Here is a 25,218-nt window from a genome sequence, read left to right as displayed (position 1 = left end):
GATCGTGGGGTTGATAGTACCATTTTTCAGAATCCCAAAAAGCTTCACCTAACTATTGGGATGTTGGTACTTCTAAGTGAACAGGAGATCCAGCAGACGTGTGAGATCCTGCAGCGTTGTAAAGAAGAATTCATTAAGTAAGTAACAGGCAGCAGTGGGGAGGGAGATTCAGCCCAGGCTGGGGACTTTTCTGAATCACAGTCTTGGTTGTGGATGAGAGAGATGGATGACTTGGGAATCAGGGTATTTCGCTTGCATGTATGTGTACCTTAGTACCTACAAAGGTCAGAAAGATGCCAGATCTTCTGGGGTTGGAGTGACAGACAGTTGTGAGCCACCATGTAGGTGTTAGGAAACAAAGTTTGGTACTCTGAAAGAACAAGTGTTTTTACCTGCCGAGCCACCTCTCCAGCCCGGATCTGTTCATTTGTAGTACTTAACATTGGACTGTCACCTGCAAGTTTAAAAATGGACTTAAAGCATGCATTTACAGTTTCTAAGTTGTACTAATTGATAGGCAAATACTGTTCTTTAACAGTACATCCCGTTGTTTGATCCAGAGTAGCATATTGCTACAACTTCAGTGGCTTAAAACAGCACACTTAAAAGAACATCTGGTTTACCATCTGTGGGTCAGGAGTGGGGGGGGGGCAGCCCAGGCTGAGATCTTTTCAGTATCACAGGCTTGTCTGCAGATGAGCGAGCTGGATGGCACGGGAATTTTAGCGTTTGCCTATTTGTTTATAAAATGTACAAACTCATGTACCCATGCCATGACACACATGTCATGGTCCAGGGCAGCTTGCAGGGGTCAGTTTTTCTTCCCTTCCTCCATGTAGTCCCAGGGATCAAACCCAGGCTCACACATGGCCGCCCATTACTTCTACCTGCTGAGCCATCTCTGGTCTGTGTCAGAAGACTGATATTGTTTCACTGGACTGAAGTCAAAATATTGGCAGAGCTGTGATCCTTTCCAGTTCTCAGGAAAAATATCTATTTTCTTGCCTTTAAGCCTAGCTTTTCGAGGTCTCTCACATTACTTACCTAGTGGCTGCTTTTCCCTACCTCTAATTCTAATGTGTCATTTTTCTGCACCTTCAGTTGTCCCTGCCACTGTGACTGCAGCAGGAACAAGCTGTTGGTCTTGAAAGACTCTGACCTGAATGAATGTGTTTATATAATTAAATCGAACCCTATTACAAAGCCCCTTACCCAAGACATGGAAGAGAGTAGGGTGTGGTTTTCCAGGAGGGCCTGCCACAGTATTGCAGACAGTACTGTAGCACTGCTTAGTGAAGAGAAACTGAGGGGTCTCCCTCCTCTCCTCTCCCCTCCCCATTCCTCCCTCCCCCTTCCTCCAGCTCTATTTCTCTAGTTACTTATGAATAGCATGGTCTTACTGTGCTGCCTCAGCCTCTTGAGTAGCTGGGATCCTGTTTCCTAGGCTAGTCTCAGATTCTGAGGCTCAGGTAAATCCTCCAGCCTTAGCTTAGTGTTGGGATTATAGGTGTGCACCGCTGTGCCTGCTGAAGAGAAGGAGGAAGAGGAGCAGGGGAAGAAGAGGAAGAAGAGGAGGAGGAAGGGTAAGAAGAAGAGGAGTAGGAGGAGGAGCAGGAGGAGAAAGGCTGTTGTGACAATGGACACATGGTCCCAGGAGGCTAAGGCAGAAACATCTTAAATTTGAGGCTCACTAACATGGTATGGTGGCATTGCCTGTGAGCCCATGGCTTGGAGATGGAGATGGGGGTATCAGGAGTTCAAGGTTTTCCCTGACTATGTAAGCCAGTTGAAAGGGATTGTGAGCTTCATGAGACCTTGTCTTAAGCAAGCAAACAACCCCAAACCAAGAAACAAAGCAAACAAAAAACTAAAACACAAACCACCAAACCCATCTCAAAACACAAAAGAGCAAGCAAAACCAACAACAGAGTAAATATAGATGTTTTTGTTTTAGTTAATAAGAATCTCAAGCCAGGCATGGCAGTACACAACTGTCATCTCTGGCCTCTGGAGGCGGAGGCGGAGGCTGCGGGTTTAAGGCTGGCCTGGCTTCACAGAGAGTTCTGGGCAAGTTTCATATCTCAAAAAAAAAAAAAAAAAAAAAAAAAAAAAAAAGCAGAAAAAAAATCAACTCAGGGAGACTCTTGGAGAAGGCTGACTTGTTACTTATTTTTTAACTGTAAAATTTTAATTTACACATATATCTGACACAGAAGTCATTTCACAGAACCTCCTTTTTCTCTCCTCTCCTTCCCCTTCCCCCGGGGTTCCCACAGATGGCTTTTTTCTTTTCCAGCTCTTTACATGAGGTTTGGTGAGGTGACGGGGCGGACCAGCAGGTCTAATTGAGGCAGGGTGTCTGTCCATCCAGGCCTCAGAGATCAACCCCTTACTACCTTGCTATGAATAGCAGCCTACTGTAATGCCACTGGACACAGAGCCTGGGACACACATAAGAATGGAGGACTTTTGCTTTGGATGTCCTGGTGGCGTTGGTGTGACAGTGTCCTTGGATATTAATTGGGAAGAAGTGGCTGAGACCCTGTTGGCACAGCCGCTGTGTCTTCTGTTTTGGTCATCTCAAAGTCAGGACTCAGAAGTACCCTTGCTCACTTTTTACTTAAGACTGAGGAAGAGAGATTTGAAAACTAACTCTCCCAGATAGATTTTAGGGAATTCCATTCCTGGGCAGGGGGACAGATTCCTGAGCCTCTGCACAGCTTGCGTCTGGGAGCCCTGACCAGGAGTGATGCAGGAATGAAGACAGACGATAAAGGACAGACATATGTACAAAAAAGCTGGGATTGGGTGGGCTGGGCTCTCTGATGGGGAGTTGTAGTCCCTGGAAGCTCTGCATGTTTGTTCTGTGTGTTGAGTGGGGAGGCTGTTGCATACGGCTGAAGACAGGTTATTACTTAGAGATGAACAGGAAGGCAGGCCCGTGGTGTACAGTTGAACAAGGAAGCAGGTTTAGCCAGACTTGGTAGGAGCAAGTCTTTATAGGGGAGCAGTCTTCAGGCCGTGAACATCTGCAGGGAGGGGCTATACCTATATATTTTCTGCACACACCATCATCGTTCAGACCAGAAGAAGGCTTAGCCTCCCTGAGAGCCTCACCCAGGGAAGGTTCTCTTACTGCCGTGGACTGAAGCACTGGGCTCCTTGACACGTCAGTCACACACATCACTCAGGACTTGATTTGCTTCCTCTGTATCCTGCAGTAGCTCAGTGGAGAAACTGCTCTATGCACAAGTGTGAGGCCTGAGTGTGTGTCCCCAGAACCTGTGTAAAGCCAGATGCAGCAGCACACACCTGTGCTTAGCAACACACACCTGTGCTCAAAGCACCCTGTGCTGAGATGGGAGCACGAGAAGGGAAGCTCATGGACCAGCTAGCTAGAGTGTGCCACGATGAACGAGAGGCCCTCGGCTGAGGTGGGAAACAAGGTCTAACCTGAGGTGCATCTCCACACAAGCACCAGGGCATGTGTGTTCATACCCATGTGGGCTCACACAGCCCTTTTTTTGTATACAGGTACCATGTTATTCTAACATGGCCTTATAGGAATGGGTCGCCTGGCTCAGTGGATAGAACAAGGAGAAAGGATCTAAAGTCTTTCTCTGGTTTACATATGAGACTCTGTAGTACATTGATTTGTTCTCTTTCTCTTCCTTCTCTTTCTCCTTCTTTCTCTTCCTCCTCTTTCTCCCCTTCTTCCTCTCCTTTTTCTTCCTCTTCTTCTTCCTCTCCCCTTCCTTCCTCCTTCCTCCCTTCTTCTATGTAGCCCTGGCTGTCCTGGCACTCACTATGTAGATCAGGCTGGCCGTGCCCTCATACAGATCCTCCTGCCTCTGCTTCTAGCTTTGCTTCCTGTGTGGTGGGGTTAAAGTTGTGTGTCATCACTCCTGATCAGTTATCCATTTCCCATTAGTTACGTGAAGACAAGAGAGCCGCTTGTTCATTGGTTTTTTGAGACTAGGTGTTTTTGTGTAGCTCAACTTTACCTCTTCCTTGCAATCCCCTGCCTTAGCCCCCGAGCAGTAGGATATCAGGCCTGTACCACCAGTCTCCACAAAAACAGAGTTTTTTGTTGAGCATAATCAAACACTGGCTGAGTTTTACAGTGAGCCAGTTCTTTTGACTCTTATTCTTTGCTCCGTGGCAGACATGGCTATTTTCTTTTATTATTTTGAAACAGGGTTTCTGTATATAGCCCTGGCTGTCCTGGAACTCACTGTGTAGAACCAGGCTGGCCTCAGATTCACAGAGATTTGCCTACCTTTGCCTCTCCAGTGCTGGCATTAAAGGTGGGCACCACTACACTTATTTTATTTTTTAAATCTTACTTAAAACTCAAAATAATTTGGTGTCCATCAGTAGATAGTTGCAGTTTTCTTTGTACAAAATAAAAAATATTTAAAGGTCTCATACTTCAATATATTCCCAATTTTCTTTTTGCTAAACTGAACTTAAAGTAGCTGCATTTTCCTGGCTGCCACTGGAATAATCCTGCTTTTAAAAAAAGGTAGAGTTAGATAAAATATTTATATAGTGAAGTATTTGTTCTTCTTGCCTTAAGAAAGTCAGGCCACAGGTTTTAATCACTGGGTTTTAATCCTAAGCTGTGGGCAGACCTAGCAAGTTCTTCCCTTTTGTGTACTTAGTGACTTTTGTGACTCACTGCCAAATTGGAGCCTGGAAGCGTGTCAGAATGTGTGTGCCGGGAATAAAGAACAGTCCTAATAGTTCTAAGCCTCTGACATGACAAGATGAAAATGGTAATTGTAGTTTTTCAAATTCAGCAAAGCTTTTGAAATAGGACAAAGTTGCCCTGCCAGAAATCTGCAGTGCATGCAGAAAGATGTTTAAAGATGCTGTTTTCAAAAGGCTGGGAGGATTTGAGACCAGCAAGTAAAACACTCAAGCCTCCCAGGGCTCCTCTCCGCCCCTCTGTGCTATGTGCACTTGCTTAAAACATTTACAGGGCAAACTTACTTCTCCCGTGTCAGATGAGGGTCAGAGTCAGGTGTCTGCAGTGCCTAAGGCAGGACCAGTTTCTCCAAATAGAAGAGACTTCACTTAGAAAAACAATGCATTAAACTCTGATGAATACATTGTCTTCTGTTTTCAGCTATGTTTGTTCTTTGGTCTCAGCCTTTGCTATGGGTACCACTGTGTAACAGCATTTCTAACCTGAGCCTGCTATGCTGTAAAGACCCTAAAATAAAATGTGCAAAGGAAGACACTGGAACTAAGAGGACCAGTATAGACTGTGCTGTAGCCTAATGTGATGGCATTTCAAGTTGGAATATTAAAATAAACATGACATATATTGGATTTGATAAAGCCCAGTGCTTGGGTATTTGAAGGACGTGGGTAGTTGTTAAACTAAAGGATGCTCTCTAACTAGAACCCAGATATTCGTGGAAATTCTTAAGCTTAAGGCTCATGCAGCTTTATAGATTTTGAATGAATTATTCAGTGTTGAGGAAACTCTGATGCTCAAATGTGTCTCTTGTGACTTTTCCCTGTGAGATATAGGACAGAAACAGGGCAGTGGCTCTGAGTATCTCCTTTCACAAATATAACCAGTCTTCAGCTTTAGCACCTGTCTCCTGAAGAGGCAGATAATAAAAATAAATAAATAAAAATAAATAAAAGACAGACCCTCACAGGCAAGGGCTTCAGCAAGTAAATCTAAGAGAGACAAGGGCATGGGGAAGAAAAATGAACTGCAGACAGATGGTAATTTCTAATTATTGCTTCAGATGTCATCGTTCAGCCACTAAGACAGAGAAACAGTGACCTGGCTTTCTCCAATTTTTAACCTTTCTCCTGGTAAATCACGCTGGGGAGTTTGCAGGTGATTCCATCTCTACTCATAGATAAGCCTGGGAGCCTGTCCTGTCCATCCGGTTTCTGATCTCAGCCCATCATTCCACTCCAAGGATTTACATTAGATCATGTGTGTGTTGCTCAGTGATGGAGGGCTTGCTTGGCAGTCCTCACATGGAGGAGAAGAGCAAGAAAGGGAGAAATGGGTCCTGCAAATCAACGCAGACAAAAACTGTGCTTACACATTAAAATTCGGTACTGTTTGATGACATCAATATACCTGAACAAGTTCTACAAAGACACAGGTAGTTAGTACCTGGTAAAAAGTAGTTAGACAGTCTGTATAGTGCTCACTCTGCAGTGTCATTGCTTGGGAGACAGAAGTTTGCTTCCAGTTCAAGCCCTCTTGAACTACATACTCCTAACACTGCATGGGCTACAGACACAGTGTGACCTGTCTCACAAAACAACAAAACACAGGAGAGAGTTTGGGCTCTCAGTCCATGCAGACTTAGTCGTGTAAATCGTAGTGGCGCTAAGCAGCACCTCTTAACAAATGCTGCAGGTGGGAGGAGGCTCACACAGCTCTCCCATGAGGCATTAAACCGGTAAAAAAGTGGTCGTGTGACCTAACTGTGCAGGGTTAGTTTTTAACCTTTTTCAGCAATTTTTTATTATTAACATGTGTATGTGTGACTGTGGGGTTCTTGTACCATGGCATGCTTGTGGAAGTCAGAGGACAGCTTTCAGGAGTCTGTCATCCGCCCCCACCTGGTGGAGGTGGTTTCTGCTGTCCTACTAGTCTAGACTAGCTGGCCAGTCAGTGAGCAGAGCTTTTGGGGGTTCTCCTGTTTCCCTCTCCCATCTCATGGTAGGCATGTTGGGGCTGCAGGTGTCGGCCAGTGTGGCTGCCTTCCTTGCATGTGTCCTGGGGGACAAGCTCAGCTCGTGAAGACTTGCCTGGCACACACCCTCACTAACCATCTTACCAGCTCTACCACAGTTCATTGTAAAAGCATTAGGAAAACCAGGAACAGCACACACTTCTGGTCCCAGTGAAAGACCAAAGCAAGAAGATTGTTTTAGTTCAGAAATTTGGGCCAGCCTGGGCAACTCATAAGACCCTGTCTCTTTTTGGTTTTGTTTTTTGAGACAAGGTTTCACCATGTAACTCTGGCTGTCCTGGGACTTGCTATATAGACCAGGCTAGCTTCCAGTTCAGAGAAATATGCCTCTCGTTGCCTCTTAAGTGCCCATTGAGATCCTGACTCTTAAAAAAAAAATTGTGTGTGTGCTATAGTTAGTATAAAGATGACTTTTTAAAAAAGATTTATTTATTTATTTATTTATTTATTTATTTATTTAATGTATATGAGCACACTGTCTCTCTCTCTCTTAGGCATTAAATCCCAATGGCAGGTGGTTGGGAGCCACCATGTGGTTGCTGAGAACTGAACTCAGGACCTCTGGAAAAGCAGTCAGTGCTCTTAACCACTGAGCCATTGCTCCAGCAGCTAAAGTTGACTTTTAAAGCAAGTTTTCTTGCATGTACCTGGGTATACTAGAATGTAGCCTCTCATATTGAATCTTCTAATCAGTACTTGGAACAGAGACATACAATATCTGATGAGGTCTCAGGCTTTCTATAAGCTAGAATGTTTTGAAATGTCCTGCTTTATCTTAGGCATAGCTTTGGTGAGACTTATGAATAGGGCCATAAAATGTTGGTTGGTTGGGTGCAGTCTGGGGTCACCATCTCCTCTTGCCTGCCCAAGCTTTCTCTATAGAATGATCCCATATGGTGCTCCAGGCATGGCTGCAATCCCAACATGTCCACAGCTTGACACACGGGTGAGGGTGGTATCTCAGTGCCTCGGCTGGTCTTGTTTCTTGGCCAGTACTGGCATCCCTGGTTGTCCAAGGCTCTGTTGATTCAGAGTGGCTCCACGCTGGCCCCCTGCAGCCACTCGGGCTCTGCAGAGACGGCACGCAGACACCTATCCGCCTGTCTGGTTCCCCAGTGGTTGCAGCTTCTCCTGACCTTCAGCATCTTCCTCTTGGAAGGTAATTCCACAGGAAACCCCACCCAAGAGCACCCAGATCTTCCAAGTGTTGAAGGCCTAGGTAGTGACACTCTAGACAAACTCCAGAGTCTGAATGAGGAGGGAGGTCTTCGCAGCTGAATCCACCTCGATAGTCACAACATGCCAGGCCTGGAAGTGGCAAAAGGAGGAAGCTGTAGGGCACTGTGACAGTCACGAGCTTTCCTGTGGTGACCTAAGGTGCAAGGCAGACCTAAGGAGCAGGTCTCAAGGCTCTCAGTATAGCCCAGAAGAAGCCTTAAGATGGCAGGCTGTGACTGCATTTCCCTCAACATGTCCAGAGCAGCTTTCCTAGATGGTGGGGTATCTATTCTGTTATGACTAGAGATCCCTTGAGCATCAGTTTCATTTAAGGTGTAGGGATTCTGGTGGTTTGAATATGCTCAGACCATGGGAAGTGGTGATATTAGGAGGTGTGGTCTTGTTGGAGAAAGTATAGCTTCCTGTGGGGGTAGGCTTTGAAGTCTCATATATATGCTCAAGTCTGGCCAGAGTAGTTCTTCTCCTGGCTGCCTTCCAGTCAAGATGTTGAACTCTCAGCTCCTCCAGCACCATGTCTGCCTGGACACTGCCATACTTCCTGCCACGATGATGATGTACTAAAACCTCTGAACCTGTAAGCCAGTCCCAATTAAATGTTGTCCTTATATGAGTTGCCTTGGTCACAGTGTCTGTTCACAGCGTGAGAAACCCTAACCAAGACAGGGATATGAGAGCAAGAGAAATGGGGTCACTCTATGATGCCTAGAGTGCCCCTTAGCTAATGGAGCTTGCCTGGTTTTCAGGGGGGCAGGAAGCTCTATCTGGCTGAAGTGTGTACCTGTTAGAGGGATCGCAGAAGAAAACATGATGGTGGGAGTCTTCTGGGCCCTGTTGGTTCCCATTGAACGACAGTTTTCCTGTTGCCAAGGCTGGACACACTCATGCTCCTTTAGGTCAAACAGGCTGAGACTCCTAGTCCCTCAGTAGGCAGGGTCTGCATCTCAGTTCATCAGTTGAGAAGCTGTGGAGAATGGAGCCTCAGTCAGCATCCACTCTTAAGATTAAAGGATTGAAGTCTCAGAGGAGGAAACTGAGGCAGGACTGAAAGAGGAAACATTGAGGGGTGTGGGGAGGAAAGAAACTCCTCACTTGAGTCTAGATGGAATCTTGCTAGCCAAGAGTTAAGGATTTTGACAAAACTAAGATTTACTGCGAAGACTGCCTACATAAAAACAATATTCCTTTTCTTTTATTTAGAAGCATTTCCAGTGGGGACGTTACAGTAGCAATGAGGAGCCCTGAGTTTGACCTTCTTCCTTTCCCAGCTGGGAACCTGTAACTTTTTGAAAATATCACAAACAAGATTATGAGTGTTGTTAGTGAAAAAACTGTCTTGGGACCATGTATATTAACACTTCTTCAGCCCTTACTTAGGTCCTGTGTTTTTCTTTGTTTGTTTGCTTGTAATTCTGTCTAGAGGACTTTGGAACTATCCAATGATCTCATTTACCAAAAGAAGTTCCTCAGAAACCCTAAAAGCTGTATGTCGTGGTTTGAATGACAATGGCCTCCATAGGCTCACATGTTTAACGACTTGGTCCCTAGCTGGTGGAACTGTTTGGAAAGGATTCGTGGGTGTGGCCTTGTTGGAGGAGGTGTGTCACTGAGGATGGGCCCATGCCATTCTAGTTAGCTCTCTCTGCCTCATGCCTGTGGATGAAGATGTGAGCTCTCTGCTACTGTTTTAGCACCATGCCTGCCTGCTGCTGTGCTCCCCACCATGATGGTCAGATTAACAGGCTAGAACCGTGAGCTCCAAATTAAGTGTTTCCTTTTTAAAGTTGCCTTGGTCATGGTGTTTGTCATGGCAATAGAGAAGTAACTAAGACACATCGTAAGTTTGGAAACCATCAAATTCATCTATGGGATTTGTTAAAATACTTAGGGTGACTTCTCTCGAGAAACTTGTACACATAGTTTAGTGTGTACTATCATTTTCCTAAGCCTGCCCACCCCCTCCCTTCCTCCCTCTCTCCTTTAATGCCCTTGCTTAAATCTATATGGATGTTCTTTCTTAATAGATTCAAATATTGCTTTAAACACACACGCACACACACACACGCACACGCACTCACACACCAAACACCAAACAGACAAAAAACCCAAACAGTGACTTGGTTCAGCAGCTGTGGTTGGCTGCGCTGCTCTTCCCTTGAGGTGTTTCCTAGAAAGGGACTTGCTTGCACAGGTGAGTCTGAGGAGGCTTTTCATTAATGTTGCTGGGTGTTTCTGGAGATGTGTTTTTGGTATGCACATCTTCCATTGCTAGTGAGTGAATGCCTCTGGTGACCTGAAGAAACGATGAAGAGAGAAGGCCTGCACATGGAGTGTTGTTCCCAATCATGTCATCCCTTAGAGCTCATCACGAGTACTGATTGGACCGTGGGATGGTGCTGGAAATACTTGCCTGTATTTTACAGTTGTGGGCATCGGACATTTAGTAACGTGAAACTAGGACAGCTAGATTATGTTGCTGGAAAAACCCCACAAGCCAGTTCTTGTACTTCCTGACCATGCATATTAACCGTCTTTCACAATATTGCAGGTTCTCCGCTTACACAGCTTAAAAACCGAATGTTTTTTCTTTGGCAGTGACATTTCTGGAGGCAAACCCCTGGAAGTAGAGATGGCAGGAATCGAATACATGAATGACGATCCTGCTATGGTGGATGTTCTTTATGCCAAAGTCCACATGAAGGATGGCTCCAACAGGTAGGTTTTTAATGTGTGCTTATTTGAGAGGTTCCTAAAAGTTGGGGGCCTTCGAGGCTTGCAGGGCATCACCTCAAGCTCACACCTTTTGTCTCGCAGCCCTCCAAGTACTAGGATTACACGTGTGTGCACCAATGTGTTTTAAGACAAGTGTGCTAGCACGTTCAGAGGAGACAGGTTGGGACTATTAGCCTAAAAGACTCTTTGACTAGGGAGTGTTGATCATAACAGTCAGTTTTGTTATTGAAGTGGGTGTGTGTTTTTCAGCATAATTGGAGGTAAGAAGGCAGGTTCCATAGGTGACGTAAGGGTGATTTCCATAGGTGACGTAGGGGTGATTTGGTGAATACTGGGACAACATGGGGATAATAGTCATACTGTCATGGAATTATAAGATTAAGCTACATAAAATGTTAAGAACAAATCAGCTGTGGTGGTGCATGCCTTAAATCCCAGCACTTGGGAGGCAGAGGCAGGTGGATTTCTGAGTTCAAGACTGGCCTGGTCCATAGAGTGAGTCCAGGACAGCCAGGGCTACACAGAGAAATCTATACAGAGACTGTTTACTGATTTAATTTTTCTGATTAATTCCCTATGTCCCTCTTAGAGCTTTTCATCTCTAATTCAGGCTATTGCCGTTATCTTTCTCTGAAAATGTTTTTGTTACATGTATTTATTGTGCGTCTGTGTGGGCATGTGTGTGAACAGAGAATGATTTGCAGGGTTCTGTTCTCTTGGTCTGCTATGTGGGTCCCAGGGATCGAGCTCTGGGTGTGGGTCAGGCGTGACAGCGAGCAGCAGGCTCCTCTCCTCACTTGTCTTTTTACTTTTATTTGTGAACATTTTGTTTGCTTGCATCTCAGTTCACATGGTGTCTGTAGAGGTCAGAAGGCATTGGATGTCTCTGGAATTGGAGTTATGGATGGCTGTGAGCTGCCATAGAGGTGCTGGGAATCAAATCTATGTCCTTTGTAAGAATGACTGGTGCTCTTAACCAGCGAGCTGTCTCTCCAGCCCCGACTCAGTCATCCCGATAGCCCAATCCAGGCTGTTTCTGAGGACAGCCATTTACCATGCTATCACCATGTATCAGATAACACAAGGTCTTTTGTGCACAGAGATACGAACTATAAATTGGAAGTTTATTTGGCGGGGGGGGGGGGGGGGGGGCGCAGAGTAGAATAGGGCTCACAATGAATCAGAAATCTGTTTGAGAAAATCTAGTCAGATTCCCAAATTTATTAGCTCTCGTATAGAGTCTCCTGTTGGTGTTTCTCAACAGGGTCTCTCTGTGGCCTGGAATTCATCGTGTTTACTAGGCTCAGCTCAAACTTGGCATCAGACCTCCTGCTTCTGTCTCTTAGTGCTGGGATGGCAGGCATGTGCTCGCACACCCAGCTTTTTGGGGTCTCCTAGGAGCTGCCCTTGTTATCTCCATAGTCTCCAGAGAAGTGGGTTTAGAGGGGGAAATAAGAAAAATGGGATACCATAGTTTAGAATCGTGTGTGTGTGTGTGTGTGTGTGTGTGTGTTGTATCCCAGAGTTTTCTCTTCTTTGATCCTCGGCATGTGATCATACTAATGAAATTACTATAAACCCAGGGGCACATTGCTCTTCAACATTACCCCATATGTAAAGTACAAAGGTGTCCCATACAGCAATAGCAGGCTGGAACTTGATACCCAATATGGATGCTTTACCTGTGTGTTCTAAGTTGTAACTATCTAAATGCCTTCATGTTACTGTAATTCTACTATGAACAGAGGAATTTACTTTCCAACAGTGAATGAACTAAGATAGAAGATAGTAATTCTCTAACTTTCACAATTGCTTCAAATTCTTAAGAGTTAATGACATTTCAGAGAGCCTTTGTTTCTGGATTGTATTTGTCAGTACTTTAATCATTAATATGTATTATAATGATAATAATATATAAATTATATATCATATAATAACTATTAATACTTATTGAAATGAAAACTTAGAGATTTAGTGTGTGTTAACTTCTTTAAAAATGATGGTGGAGCTGCCCCTAGCTGTGGCAATGCTGGAGATCTGGTCCCTACCCATCACCTGGGCAATGGGGGAGCATGGGAAAGTTGGTGGTGAACAAATCAGATACCACCCAGTCCTAGCTCCAGGGCTTTGAAGGAGCCCAGCCCAGCATCTGTCCCATCAGTGAACTGCTGGAGTTTGTGAAGAGGCTGGTACAGGATCCGAAACTACAGGATCTCCATGACGCAGGGCAACAATGGGGTATCTGAAAGGAGTTTCTGTGAGGATCCAATATTGAGAGTGTAGCAGAAGACAGAGGCCTCTAACCGACCAGTGACTCACTGCAGTAACATTTGCATGTACACACGTATGAACAATAGGGTATACTGTGGGACAGAATTTTGTTTTTTGTTTTTTATTTCCTTTTGGGAGGGAGGTTGTAAGGATGGAGGGTGATATGAGGGACAGGGAGATGAGTGGGATTATGGTATATGATCTAGCCTGGTCTACAGAGTGAGTTCCAGGATAGCCAGAGCTACCCAGAGAAACCCTGTCTCGAAAAACAGCAACAACAGCAATTCTAGAGGCTGGGGAGATATCTTAGTAAAATGCTTGTTGTGCAAGCCTGAGACCCAGAGCTTGATCCCCAGTTCCCAGATAAAGTACTGAGTGTGGTATTGCATGCCGGCAACCCCCGGAGCTGGGAGGCAGAGAAGGGAATAACCACTCCCTGGTCAGCATCCTAATCAAATAGTGAGCTCCAGGTCAGTGAGTGAGAGCTGCTGTCTATACACACACACACACACACACACACACACACACACACACACACACACACACTTTCATGAGATCTTTAACCCACATACAATTTTTGTAACTTTAGTCTTTTAGAAAATAGTTTGGGGCCAGAAGTATAGCTCGGTGAGAACATTTGCCTAGCATGAGGCCCTGAGTTTGAAAAAAAAGAAAAGGCTTGAGTCAGGGTAACAATACATGCTTATAATTCCACCACTTAGGAGGTGCAAGCAGGAGGCTCCTCCTTGTGATCATCCTCAGCTACATAGTGAGTTTAGGTTAGTTTGCTCCATGAGTCCTTGTTTTAACAAGACAAAATAAAAATCCTCCTCCCAAAAGGTGGAAGAAAATCATGGTTCCCTGAATTATAAAAGTCTTCTAAATATTGTTACATTTTATTAGGTTGCTGTTTTTAAAATATGTGCGAATGTTACAACTAATGTTATCAAAATCTTTAAGCACTGTGAAGTTGTGAAGCCCATGATGGCGGCTATACAATTCTTTACATTTTAAATTTTCATCTGAAAGCTCAAACTTTATTATTAGCAAAGAATGTTGATGATTGTTTTCCTTTACATTCTTTTTAAAGAAAAATGTCTGCCAAAGTCAGGAGTAGCCTATGCCCTTGATCCCAGGACTCAGGAAGCAGAGGCAGGCAGAGCTTTGAGTTTTGGGGCCAGCCTGGTCTACAGAGTAAGTTTAAGGACAGCCAAGCCTATTAATGAGGCCCTGTCTCAAAAAACAAAAACAACAAAGATAAGGAAAAGAAAAAGAAAATATCTACAAAGTAGCTGAGTCTGATCGTTTATAATCTGCCTGTCATTGTTCTTCCAAGTACAAATGGTGCTGGGTGGACAGAGATTGGCTCGGCGCCCAGCTCCTCAGACAGCCATGGCCTAGGTGTTCGGGTTAAGTGCTCCATGCAGCACGGCAGTGTCACCACAAGAATGTTAAAAGGATGCGTGTTCAAGGGGGCAAAATTCAAGGATAAACAATGTTGACTTTTTCAAGCTGCAGATGTTTAGTGAAGACTAGTAAAATAACCAGACACCACCACAGTCTCTGTGCCGTGGGACCCCAGTTCTACACGCCATTGTTTTTTGCATTAGTTCCAGACAGTATTTCACTGCTTAGCTCAGGCTAGCCTTAAACTTTCAGTCCTCCTGCTGCAGCCTTCTAAGTACTGGGATTTCAGGGTCATGTGACTATGCTGGGCTGCACATTGCTCTTGTACCATGGTTGCAAATGTTATCCAATCAAAGCAGCAATACTGTGTCGCACTGAAGCTCAGCATGTGCTCTGCCTCTGAGCCATGGCCCAGCTAGTATGTTCACACTGTTCTCGAGGCTAGCTCGACAGTTCAGTGGGTCTAGGTGCTTGATGTTCAAGCCTGGCAGCCTGAATTCATGAAAGCGTGGAAGGGCCGTGGCTTCAGAGTTGTCATCTGACCTCTACATGTGTATCACACACACCTCCCACAATGATAAAATTAAATTTAAAAATAGTTTTGACCTCATGACCCCCTATGTCTCAGGACTCCACAGAATACACCAGCAGAACTTGTAGTATGAGATTCCTGCCTCTGACGCTTAAAACCATCATTCCTGGGGAAAGTATGGTTATGTTAGCACTTAGTGTGCCAGGCCAGAGTGGAGCCATGGTAGAGCTCATGTGTGATATTCTCAAGGGCTGCCTTTGATTCCCAGCACTGCACACATACATCATGCTATCTTCAAGTGATCTTTGCAATATTTGTATAAAGTAGAGGCTGGCATGCAGACACACTTCAAACTCAGTGTTGCCAGACAACCTATGCTGGTTTATAGGCACACAGCTAACATGAAGCCATACCAAAATTATGTGAGATTATGATGTTTGGTTCTGCACAATAATGAAGTGTTCTCATCTCTACTTCAGTTCCATTTTAAATCACACGTGCCCGACACCAGACAGTTAGGACTTACCCTGTTCTTGTCGGCGTCCAGAGGGAAGAGAGAGCTCAGGAAGAGCGAAAGCTTACTGCCTTGAGCGTCTTCACTGGCCTTGGCCCTTCGTGGTGCTGCTCAGGTCCTTAGTTCTGTAGGTCCTCATATGCAGAGATGCAGGTTTGAGAATGGAAAAAATAAGACTGTAGAACTGAGTTTCTTTTGAAGACAGTTCTCACACTGGGTCTGTCCCATCACTAACGGAAAGCTTAGGTCTCAGCCCCACAAAGCCGGCTCTCACATGTTTGGTGCACTCCTTCTTGTCAAAGCTTTGTGAATTTAATGGTAGACTGTCATGGAGTCCACCAACATGATCAATCAAGAACATTTCTGAGCCATTCCCATCTCTTCTACGGCTTTACTTTGACCTTATTGTCCATTTCTCCACAGGAATAACTGCCCTATAAATATAAATTCCCCCTTCCCAGATGTACACTTAAGAGACATATGTATTCTAAAGCTGTAGTTTAAGTCAACTTACAGACCTTCTGGAATGTCTCCTTTGCCCAAGGAAATTTATGCTAATTAATACAATAGTAAGACATGCCCCTTTAAAAGTGTGTGTGTGTGTGTGTGTGTGTGTGTGTGTGTGTGTATGTGTGTGTATGCGTGTGCGTGTGCGCATGCCTGCCTGTATCTATGTGTGAGGTGGGTGTGTGTGAATGCAGAGGTTTTCTTTCTCTGTTGTTCTACACCTCATTTATTAATTTGCTTTTGAGACAGGGTCTCTCGCTGAAACTGAAGCACACAAGGAGGCATCAGGCTAAATTGGGCTACATAAGTTAAGACTGGTTTTTGTTTTGTTTTGCTTTGTTTTTGTATAATAAGGTTGTTTGTATAAAGTCAATATAATAATTACAGTTATTAACCAACAGAAAACCTCACTTGAAAGCTAAAATCTGTGTACTCATTATAGCAACAAAAATTACAAGATAATTAGGAATAAATATGACAAAGCACTTGTAAGAATTTTTGTAGGAAATTGTAAACTATAAGAGATTTGTGTATTCAATAATAGATGCTGTCTTAGTCTGTGTTCTTTTGCTATGAAGAGACACCATAACCACAGGAATGTTCATGAAGGAAAAGCATTTAATTGGGGCTGGCTTATAGCTTCAGAGGTTTAGTCCATTATCTTCATGATTGGGAGAGCATGGTGGCACATAGGCGGACATGTAGCTGAGAGCTTTACATCCTGATGTGAAGGCAGCAGGAAGAGAGAGCCACTGGGCCTGGCTTGGCCTCTGAAACCCAAAGCCCCCCTGAGACATACTTCTCTAACAAGGCCACACCTCATAATCCCTCTCAAGTAGTCTCTCTCTAATGACCAAGAATCCAAATCTATCAGTCTGTGTGTGTGGGTCATTTGTATTCAGACCACCACAGATGCCATTTAAAAGCATTTGTGGTTAGTTCTTTGAGAATTTTGTTCAATTTTTTTTTTGGGGGGGTGGTGGTTCGAGACAGGGTTTCTCTGTATAGCCCTGGCTGTCCTGGAACTCACTTTGTAGACCAGGCTGGCCTCAAACTCAGAAATCCACCTGCCTCTGCCTCCCAAGTACTGGGATTAAAGGCATGCACCACTGTCCGGCTTGTTCAACATTTTTTTGCTCATGTCCTTTCTACATCCCTCACCCTTACTCCTCCAGGTACCCCTTCCCCTTACTTCATGTCTACTTCTTTTTTAAAGCTTTAAATTTAAAATATATATATATATATATATATATATATATATATTATATTGTATATATATAATATATAATTATTTAAAATATATATAATAATTTTTTAATTTAAAGCTTTAAATATAGATAGATATGTGTGTATGTATGTGTGTTTTGCCTGTATGTATGTTTTTATACCAGACATGTGCCTGGTGCCCTCAGAGACCAGAAGGGGAGTCAGATCCTCTAGGACTGGAGTTAGAGATGGTTGGGAACTGGGAGCTGGGAATTGAACCTGGATCCTCTGAAAGAGCAGCAGTGCTCTTAATAGCTGGGCCATCTCTCCAGCACACCCCTTTTTCTTAAAAATAATCCAGTAGTCCAGTCTATGCTACCCGTAGACTCCTGCGTGTAGGGCTGTCCTCTGGAGCATGGTCAGCTTGTGGTAGTTACACCATTACAAGAGCTCTGAGTCTCCCTTCTCCAGTGACCATCAGCTGTCCAGGGCTCCTCAGTTAGGGCTGGGACTGAACCCTTTCCCCTTCGTGCTAGAACAGGACTGACTGGGTCTTGTACAGACACCATTCTTTAAATATGCCATTTTGCCTGACATGGCTTTATATGCATTTAAAGCAAGTCCTGTGCTGCACACATAGCTGAAAGGGAGAGCCAGAAGCAGGAGACATTACCGTAGGACAGGAGCAAGGTGTGCAGGAGCCATTAGAGTAGTCTGGGAGAAGCAAGATGGCCCAAATTAGAGCAGTGGCAGTGGAATCAATAATTGGATGCAAAAGGTAAATTCTGCTTGATTGGGCAATTTTCTTAAAGCAGAGGGTAGAGAGATGACTAAGCTAGTTTATGTCAGGAATACAAAGGTGATTCAGATTAGGAAATCTAATAATATCCCTGTCACATTTAAAAGCAATATCTAAATACAAGCTTAAAAGGATTTTGCTGGGCTCAGTGGCACACTCCTGTATTCCCAGCACTCAGGAGGAAGGCCAAGGTAGAGTTCAAGGTCATTCTTAGCTACAGTGTGAGTTCAAGGTCTAGACTGCCCATACCCAAGTTAGATCCCTAGGCCCCACGTGGTGGAAAGAGAGCACCTACTTCTCAAGTTACTCTCTGATCTCTACACCTGAGTGTACCCATGTTCATGAATAAATAAACAAATAGAATTGAAAAATAAAAGTGAAACAGAAAAGAAGTGGATATAGTCTAGCTGCTGAGAATTGGCAAATGCAAGAGTTGTATTTGTATGTTTTGGTGCCGAGTCCTGCATGGCCATTTGGAAGGGATGGTGTAACATGGTTTCCTGCCCCTGGAAAAGAGTCAACAGTGCATAGACCTCCACAAGTGTTGATGGTTGCTAGGTGTAAGGCTTGTTTGTATATTTTACTTTATGTTCCTCCTTTGGGGGAATGTCCTCTCTGCCAAGAGTAATGCCATGATAATCAGAGACAGCACAAGTCTGGAAGGTGAGGTTGTGTCTGTGTCCTTAACAAAATGGCAAACCTCTGTGACCTTCAGGACAGACCTGAATGGAAAAGAACTCTGAAAACATGAGTTCAAAATATGTAATTTTTCAACTATGCAAAATATAAAGATATAATATGAATTATATGAGAGGTTTCGCAGACCTAAAAGAACCAAGGCAGCTACACTATGAGCCAGCCTGTTAGAAACATACAATGGCAGGCAGATTCCTGAATTTAAGGTCAGCTTGAGACAGAGAAAATTTAGGTCCAGGCATGATGGGAATGGTAATCCCAGGATGGATCCTACCCAGCTAAGTTTATTGTTTGTGCTTACAAAGGCAGGAGGCAGATCTCTGAGTTCATTTGCCATAGTTTTTTTTTTTCTTTCATAGTTTTTTTTTTTTTTAAATGTACTTGCTGTCTTCTAAGACTCAAGGGGCTAATGTCATGGAAGGCCGACTCATGGGATAATGAAAGGGGAACATGGAGTGAATGGATTGGTATGTAAATAAAAGACTGGGTTTTGGTCTGCAAGAGCTGAGCTGTTTGGAGATCTTTGGAGAGCGAACACAGCTCTTTTAGAATTTTTAATACCAGCTATGCTGACTCTGGTTGGAAAACCCATGAACTTTCCAGAGAGCTTTTAGAATTTTTTTCTAGCAAGAAAGAGCTGTTCTGAGCAGAAAGCTACATTGAGCAGACCACAAAGCCAAGAGCTAGCTACTGAGAGCTGTCTGGGGAGCCATCTTGAGTAGACTACAAGGCTGTGAGCTTGCACCCCACCTTTTGACTTCATTTTCTTGCAGCTCCCATACATCCCTTCTAAGAACCTCTTCCAAGCGGAGGCTGGTCCTTGGCATTGTGAGATTATATTTTATATCTTCACATCCAGGATATCTGTTTATCAATTGTACTCCCCCTTCACAGATAAGCTTTTTATTTTTTTTAACAAATGAATGAAATAAAAATTAACCTGCTACCCCTAATTTCCCAGTTTTCCTTCCCAGAGTAAAAGCCACCAAGAGTCATTGTTCATATGTATTATTTTATAGAAATAAAATTTCATTACACTTTCTTGCAGTTCTTTTTTCAGAGAGGGTCTCATATAGCCCAGGCTGACCTTGAACTGGCTATGAAATCAAGAATGACCCTGAACTTTTATCCACCTGCCAGCACCTCCTGAGTGCCGTGAGGAAAGGCATAGGCCACCATGTCTAGTTTGTACTGTTTATTTATTTTTTGGTACCAGGGTAGAGCCCAGTGCCCTACCAGCTGAGTCATTTCTGCAGTTCTTCTGATGCTGTGGACTGAGATGCTCACTGTCAGCGTGTGAGGATGCTCTGAAATGCTGTCAGTTTTCACTGATGTCACCTCACCGTCCCCAGATAAACACTGGAGTGTTTAAGGGGATGTTTCCCTTCTTATGCTCTTCTGACCTTTCTCAGCTTCATAATGATGATGTTGTTTTTATAAACAGGAAGCAATTTAAGGGAGCAATTATGGAGGCATAGTTTCTCTGCCCCATCTCTTTAGTAGTGGCTGAACCCTGAGACTGCACATTTGTCTGGGTGACATGTTTTTCATTCCTCACTTCCTGGCTTTTTAGAGTTGAGCAGTGCCTGCACTGCTTCTTGTGACCCGCCAAAGGTTGCCATTTTTTCCTCTCCTCTCTTTCTGGTGTCGTAAGACTGGCCTGCTTTGCCAAACCGCTGTCCCATTCCTCCCTTGTTCTTTGTCCCAAGACTTTTGACTCTGGTGTGGCCATGAAACTGCTTTGCTACAGGTGTCTCCTGCTGCTGCCTGAGCTGGTTGTGCCCCATTGGCACTCCTTGCCTCTCTGTCTTCTGGTTCCTTCTCTGCCCTTTCACAGGAGGCTGTCCACAGGTGTCTCTCGCCTAGCTCTTAATCCTCCTCCTGTGCTGCACCTGTCCTGTGCTTTCACTACTTTTTCTGGCTTACTGAGACAGGGTCTCATGTAGCCCCTGCTGGCTCCAAACTCAGTGTGTAGCTGAGGAAGACGTTGACCTCCCACCTCCGTCTTCCAAGTACATGTGTCGCCCTGCCTAGCTGAAGGATGCTGAGCTGACCGCCACATTCCTACCGTTCGCCCACAGTGAACTTCAGACTTGTATTACTGCCTGTCCTTGAACATGTGTGCCTGAACTTCCTTCAGACCTGATGTTCCGTGCTACACAATTAGAACGGCTCAGTGTTAGCCCTACCCCTGACAGCAGTCAGCGGAGGAGTCTTCCTAGCTTCCGCTGCCGCATCGCCTGGTCACCAAGCCCAGGCTTCGGGAGGGAGCCGTCCTTGCTTCCCCTTTGCTCTACTGTGTGTGCCGCTTTTCTCAGGGGACCTTCCTGCTCGTGCCCCAGAGTGTCAGCAAATGTAGGAAGTGCCACCATCGCCTTATCCATGGTGGGGTCCCGAGGACTCAGACTGGCCTGTGCTGATTTTTAAAAACTCATCTTTAGCTAATTAAAATGGACTTGTAGGAAGAGGGATACGGGAGGGTAGCAGGAGGGTGCGTATGATAAAGATAAGGATATGTACGTGCACATGAAAATGCCACAATGAAACCCATTATTCTGTACACTAACTGAAAAAATTATGAAAAAGGTGCTGGCGAGATGGCTCAGTGGATAAAGGTGCTTTCGGCCAAGCCTGACAGCTTGGGAGTTCAATTCCCAGACCTCCATGGTGGAGAGAGAGATGTGACTCCCACAAGTTGTCCTCTGACTACTCCTCCACACTCACACTGTCACACATGTGGGCCCAGCCTGACTCGCTTGTTCTCTCTCTCTCTCTCTCTCTCTCTCTCTCTCTCTCTCTCTCTCTCTCTCGCCTCTTTACTTTCTCTCTCACACACACATACAAAAGATAAAAGAAAGACGTTTTTAAATTAATAGGAAAATTGTTTCAGCACTGGGATTGACTCTGGGACCTTATACATACTTATCACACATTCTATCACTGAGCAACACCTCAGCCCCAGAAGGAGAGAGACAGAGAGAGAGACAGAGAGAGAGACAGAGAGAGTGAGTGTTTGGATTTGCCACTTAGAGGTTACATGACCTGTTCAAGTTCCATAACTTGCCTCTGTTTAGCTCCCTGGTTGGTAAGTTAGGGTTCCCGAGTGCTGTGAAGGTGAAGTGACTCAGCAGCTTAGTGTGCCGTGCGCTGTGCAGTGACCAGAGCATTGTCTGCTCTTCTTTCTCTATCGAAGAAGCCACCCAGCTGCTCCAGTGCAACTGCCTCTTTCTTTTCTGCTCTCTACTTTGGAAACACTTTCTCCTTGGCGGAGTCAAAGTGCAGAAGTGGACCTTGGGTCCCAGCAGTCCCTGTTAAGAGCCTGACGCTGGGTCCTGGCTGCTGCTTCATATCCAGCCCTTCTCACTCTGTCACAGGGGTCCAGTAACCAGCAGACTGCCTCTGTGACCCTGCACGCCTTGCGGTACTGCATGAACTGCTTTTTAATAACTCAAAGTGGCCGTACTTTTCTGGTTTGTCTGTGAATCTTTATTAATCCTTCAATAACATGCCTGAATCTATGTCTCCACTCAGCCAAGTACTGTCATAAAAACCAGTATTGCACTGCTGTGACATTTTTCCCTCTCCCGGCTCTGCTCTCCAGGGGCTTGTTTTGTGACCCGGGCTGGCCTGGAACTCTTTGTGTGTCTCATGCTTGCTTCAAGCTTACGATCCTGCCAGGCTTGGAGGCTCACATCTTTCATCTCAATACTTGGGAAGCAAAGACAAGCTGATCTCTGAGTCTGAGGCCAACCTTGTCTACACAGTGAGCTCTAGGCTAGCCAGTGCTACATAGAGAGACCTGACTCATAAACAAATAAACAGACAAAACAACAAAGTTATGAGTCCCTGTGTCTATCTCCTGGGTGATGGGATTGCAGACTTGTGTCACCGTAACTGGCAGTGACTTCTTGTTCTTAATCAAACGGTGAGCTCTGGTGGGGGTGGTGGCCTCTGCCACTGCTGGCGCAGGGCTTTGCATGACTGCCACAGAGCACACACTCCGTTGTGTTGAATTAGTGGTCAGGGTTTGGAGTTTACCAGAACTTGTGTTTCACACTCCAGGCTGCAGGAACTGGTTGATCGCATGCTGGAGCGATTTCAGTCCCTGGGACTCATTGTGAAGGAGTGGACCAGTGTGAAACTGCACGCCACGGTCATGAACACACTGCTCAGGAAAGACCCCAATGGTAAGTCCCCGAAGAGCTGCAGCAGGGCGGTGAGCAGCAAGGCCTCTGAGACTAGCCAACGGTTTCCATGAGTGGTGGCCAGGAGTCCCTGATAAGCCTTTGCTCTGATGAACTCAGTGCATGAGGCAGGGGCATGCCTAGCATGTAGTTAGTTCTGTCACACATGAGGCTGTCAGATTCCAAATAAGGAAATATGAGATAAGGATTGGGGTACAGTGTAGGGTAAAGTGCTTGTTTAGTATGCATGAGGCCCACTTCTGGTCATTGAGCTTCTCTCCCCGAAGGATTTACGATGCCCGGGTAAATTTAACCTAAACAGTGCAGAGCCTCAGTCTCCCTGCACCTTGCCCCCTTCTGATTCCATCCCCAGGGTCTCCCGCTTGCCTGTAATGCACTAAGTAGGGTGGTCTGGCTGTCCAGTGAGACCAAGACCCTCCTGTCTCTGCCTCCCTTGGGCTAAAAGTCTCAGTGTGCCATGGAGCCAGCTTTCCCCCATGGTTCTGGGATGGAGCTCAGTGAGGCCTCCTGCCGCAAGGCCAGCACTTTTCCGACTCAGGGGCTCCCTACCCACGAGGTCTACTGTTTAATAGTCTCTCTGTATGGATTTTCTTCTTTCCAGACTGCTCATGTTCTTTTTCCTTAGCAGGGAAGCTGTTTGTTTGTTTTGCTTGTGTTTTTGAGACAGGATCTCATGTAACCCAGGCTGGCCTTCAGCTCGCTCCACAGAAGGGACATGACCTTGAGCCCTTGATCTTCCACATCCCAAGTGCTGGCTTTATAGGAGTGTGCCACCATGGCTGCTTTCAGGACTTGGTTTTAAAACTGCGGGGTATGCCTGAGGGTGGGGGCTTGTGTAGAGTGCTTTCTATTCTGAGCTAGGTCAGCAGTTCCCACACACGTAGCTAAACTGGGATCTGCCCATGCAGTTGTTAGAACTCTGTCCTGGGAGTCTGCAGGTCTGTACAGTAGGAGATAATACTGAGAAGTAGAAAGAGGAATGCAGGTAGGTCTGCCGGAAGGCAGGGAAGAGATACAGCCAGACAGCATTCTGAAAGTTAAATAATCCTTGAGGGCCTTTGAATTTTCTCTTCCCTTTGCTCTTCTCTGTATTGAATTTTTACTTGGAAAGGACATGAAAAGATATGTTACTCTCCCCCCCCCCCCCGTCTCCATTCCCTTTGATAATCTTCTGGCTGTCCTCTAAGGACATCTTTTGGGACATGCAACCCAAATTAACTCAGTCAGCTAGAGCACAGTTTTGTTTAGGCCAAGGTCATGGACTTGCTGCCTTCCCATGTAGAGTGTAAGGATAGCTTTAATGGTGGCACTCCCCCACCCTTGACCCAACGTGGAAGGAGTCCTTAGGTCAACCCAAAGCCTGGGCACCAGCAGCTTTGAATAGTTTATATGTGAGCTTTTGTGTATTTTAACACAGTTAAAATCACATGCCATTTATTTGGGGGTTGTAAAACTCTGGAGGTGACTTAGTGGGAAACTGAGATCCATGGGAGAGCTGTCAGTTACCCAGTGTGTACAGTTAGTGCCTGAGAGCGCTGAAGGAATGAAGACTCATGGACGGACTGGTTGGTACTGCTGCATGGGAGCCTCATCTCCTGGCTCTCAGCTGCTCCTCCTCCCTGCTCTTGTGGATTCTAAAGCAGGAGGAGGCATTTGCTAGGTGGCCTAGGGACCTATAGACACTCAGGGCAGATACAAACAACCTCAGCTTCCTCTCACACTGTCCCTGCATTATTTACAGCTGAAGGCAGGTACAATCTCTACACAACAGATGGCAAATATATCTTCAAGGAAAGAGAATCCTTTGATGGCCGGAACATTTTAAAGGTCAGTATGATGGAGCAACCTGGAAGTCTTTTGGAAGAAGAGGAAGCAAGTTGTCGCCTTTTCACACTGATGTGATTCCTTCTGCTTCTCGTGAAAGGATACAAAATGTTGTAGTGTCAGAGAGAGGGGTGTTGGGGGAGATTCCTAGATCCATCCATCTGTCTGTCTTACCATCCATCCTCTTGGCACCTCTAGAGAGAGTGTTTGCAATCTGTGACTTAAGAAAGACTACCGTTTCCCAGCTACTCTGATATTTGATTTGAACCCAGTGAGTTTCACTTTATTCTCTAGAGGTTTGAGCTTGCATTTTTTTAAGTGGAAAAAAACTGTTTTGATCTAGTACATTTTTCCTCTTCACCCACAGAGCTGCTCTCCAAGGTTACTTCTAGTCTATTTTTACTCAGGAGCAGCCTGTGTCCTAAAAGTAGGTAGTCAGTGTCTGACTGCTGAGACCTCACTGTTCTGAATCACATTCATCTTTGAGACAGGAAAATGCAAGGAGTTCTTCAGCCCTGCATGTCTCCTGCACACTGCCTGTTACAGCC

General features: G+C 45.1%; 1 protein-coding gene across 1 annotated transcript; it reads left to right on the top strand.

Moving 5' to 3' along the window:
• LOC117701568 (activating signal cointegrator 1 complex subunit 1-like) lies at positions 1-24,763 on the top strand (the record flags this gene model as incomplete). Its single annotated transcript, XM_034493176.3, has 4 exons — positions 1-137; positions 10,572-10,691; positions 22,704-22,828; positions 24,588-24,763. Coding segments are annotated over 4 exons (543 nt in total), but the record flags the coding sequence as incomplete, so codon positions are not given.
• Between the last annotated feature and the right edge of the window lie 455 nt (positions 24,764-25,218).

This window comes from Arvicanthis niloticus, unplaced genomic scaffold (genome assembly GCF_011762505.2).
Source record: "Arvicanthis niloticus isolate mArvNil1 unplaced genomic scaffold, mArvNil1.pat.X pat_scaffold_1361_arrow_ctg1, whole genome shotgun sequence".
In the NCBI taxonomy this organism is placed as follows: domain Eukaryota; kingdom Metazoa; phylum Chordata; class Mammalia; order Rodentia; family Muridae; genus Arvicanthis; species Arvicanthis niloticus.
The sequence above is the reverse complement of the archived record's forward strand: the minus strand, read 5'-3'. Positions and strand labels throughout refer to the sequence as shown.